We start from the raw sequence: 1,672 nt of genomic DNA, 5'->3' as shown, positions 1-1,672 counted from the left end.
GGTTAGTCGGTGACACTCTCCATTTTCCAGTTTCCACCCATCCAATCGCACCACTCCACCAGATCTAAGGGATAAAAACAAAAGCCCGTTATCGTAAATTTCACCCCCCGCAGCCGCTTCTCTTTCATTCTCCTCCGCGCAACGGCAGCATTCAGCCTCCGGCGAACAGTCGAAATGGGGAGACTACCCTCACTCCTCCTCTTCCTCCTTCCCGTCCTCCTCCTCCCGCTAACCTCAGCCGAGATCAAAACCCTAAAGATCACCTCGGACACCCGGCCTATGATTCTGTTTGAGCGATTCGGCTTCACTCACACCGGCCAAGCCACAATCGCCGTCTCCTCCGTATCCGTGGTCTCCTCTGTCGGTGCAACCGACCCATCTCGGTTGGGTTTCTTTCTTCTCTCCGAAGAATCCCTAATCCAAGTCCTCCTAGAGCTGCAGACAAACCCTTCCTTTTGCGTCCTCGACTCAAAGTACATTAATCTGCTCTTTACTTTCCGCGATCTCTCCCCGCCGCCGGACTCCTCTTTTAACCACTCTTATCCTATCACTGCTCCAAATGAGTACTCGCTATTTTTTGCCAATTGTGCGCCGCAATCTACGGTGTCGATGGATGTGCGCACCGAGCTTTATAACTTTGATGGCAGAGAGAAGGACTTTTTATCCGCTGGGTTAACTCAGTTGCCGACTTTGTTTTTCTGCTTTTTCGTTATTTATTTTGCTTTTTTCGCGTTCTGGATTTACATTTGTGTGAAAAGTATAAGGTCCGTGCATAGAATTCATATGCTTATGGGGGTTTTGCTTATTATGAAGGCGTTGAATTTGCTTTGTGCGGCTGAGGATAAGCATTATGTAAAGATTACCGGGACGCCACATGGATGGGACGTGTTGTTTTACATTTTTCAGTTTATTAGGGTCGTGTTGTTGTTCACGGTGATTGTTTTGATTGGTACCGGATGGTCCTTTTTGAAGCCAGTTTTGCAGGAGAGGGAGAAGAAGGTGTTGATGATTGTGATCCCATTGCAAGTTTTGGCGAATGTAGCATCTATTGTGATAGGGGAGACGGGACCTTTTATAAAGGATTGGGTGACTTGGAATCAGGTCTTCTTGTTGGTGGATATTATTTGTTGTTGTGCCGTTATTTTTCCAATTGTATGGTCCATTAGGTCCTTGCGGGAGACATCTAAGACTGATGGGAAGGCTGCGAGGAATCTTGCGAAGTTGACCCTTTTTAGGCAGTTCTATATTGTGGTTATTGGCTACTTGTATTTCACGAGGATTGTAGTGTTTGCCCTACGCACAATCGCTGCTTATAAGTACCAGTGGGTGTCTAATGCTGCTGAGGAGATTGCCAATCTTGCGTTTTACGTGGTGATGTTTTACATGTTTAGACCTGTTGATAAGAACGGCTACTTTGTACTTGATGAGGATGAAGAAGCAGCAGAATTAGCTCTTCGTGATGAAGAATTTGAGCTTTGAAGTTGGCCATCACCTGGCCTCACACTTACGGATTGTGAGTGATTTAGCAAGTTTATAGATTAGATTTGCTGCAAACTCTGATTTATGTAGCTGTCACTTCTTTTGTTTCTTTTAATTTCTTGTAGAGAAACAATCAAGTTTACTTGAGAAACCCTTCGCCCTCTTGGAAATGGAAATGTTGTTGGTTGCACGA

General features: G+C 45.4%; 1 protein-coding gene across 1 annotated transcript; it reads left to right on the top strand.

Moving 5' to 3' along the window:
• Window positions 1–1,672, top strand: LOC105161429 (protein CANDIDATE G PROTEIN-COUPLED RECEPTOR 7). Its single transcript, XM_011079110.3, has one exon. The coding sequence runs from the start codon at window positions 175–177 to the stop codon at window positions 1,477–1,479; it is 1,305 nt and encodes a 434-aa protein (XP_011077412.2). The 5' UTR covers window positions 1–174; the 3' UTR covers window positions 1,480–1,672.

The sequence above is a fragment of the Sesamum indicum genome, linkage group LG5 (assembly GCF_026168435.1).
Source record: "Sesamum indicum cultivar Baizhima isolate 11 linkage group LG5, ASM2616843v1, whole genome shotgun sequence".
NCBI classification, from domain to species: Eukaryota; Viridiplantae; Streptophyta; class Magnoliopsida; order Lamiales; family Pedaliaceae; genus Sesamum; species Sesamum indicum.
This window is presented reverse-complemented; position numbering and strand designations above follow the sequence as displayed.

Excerpts from the sequence above, each read along its gene's own strand:
- LOC105161429 (XM_011079110.3), top strand. The coding sequence starts at position 175 with ATGGGGAGACTACCCTCACTCCTCCTCTTCCTCCTTCCCGTCCTCCTC.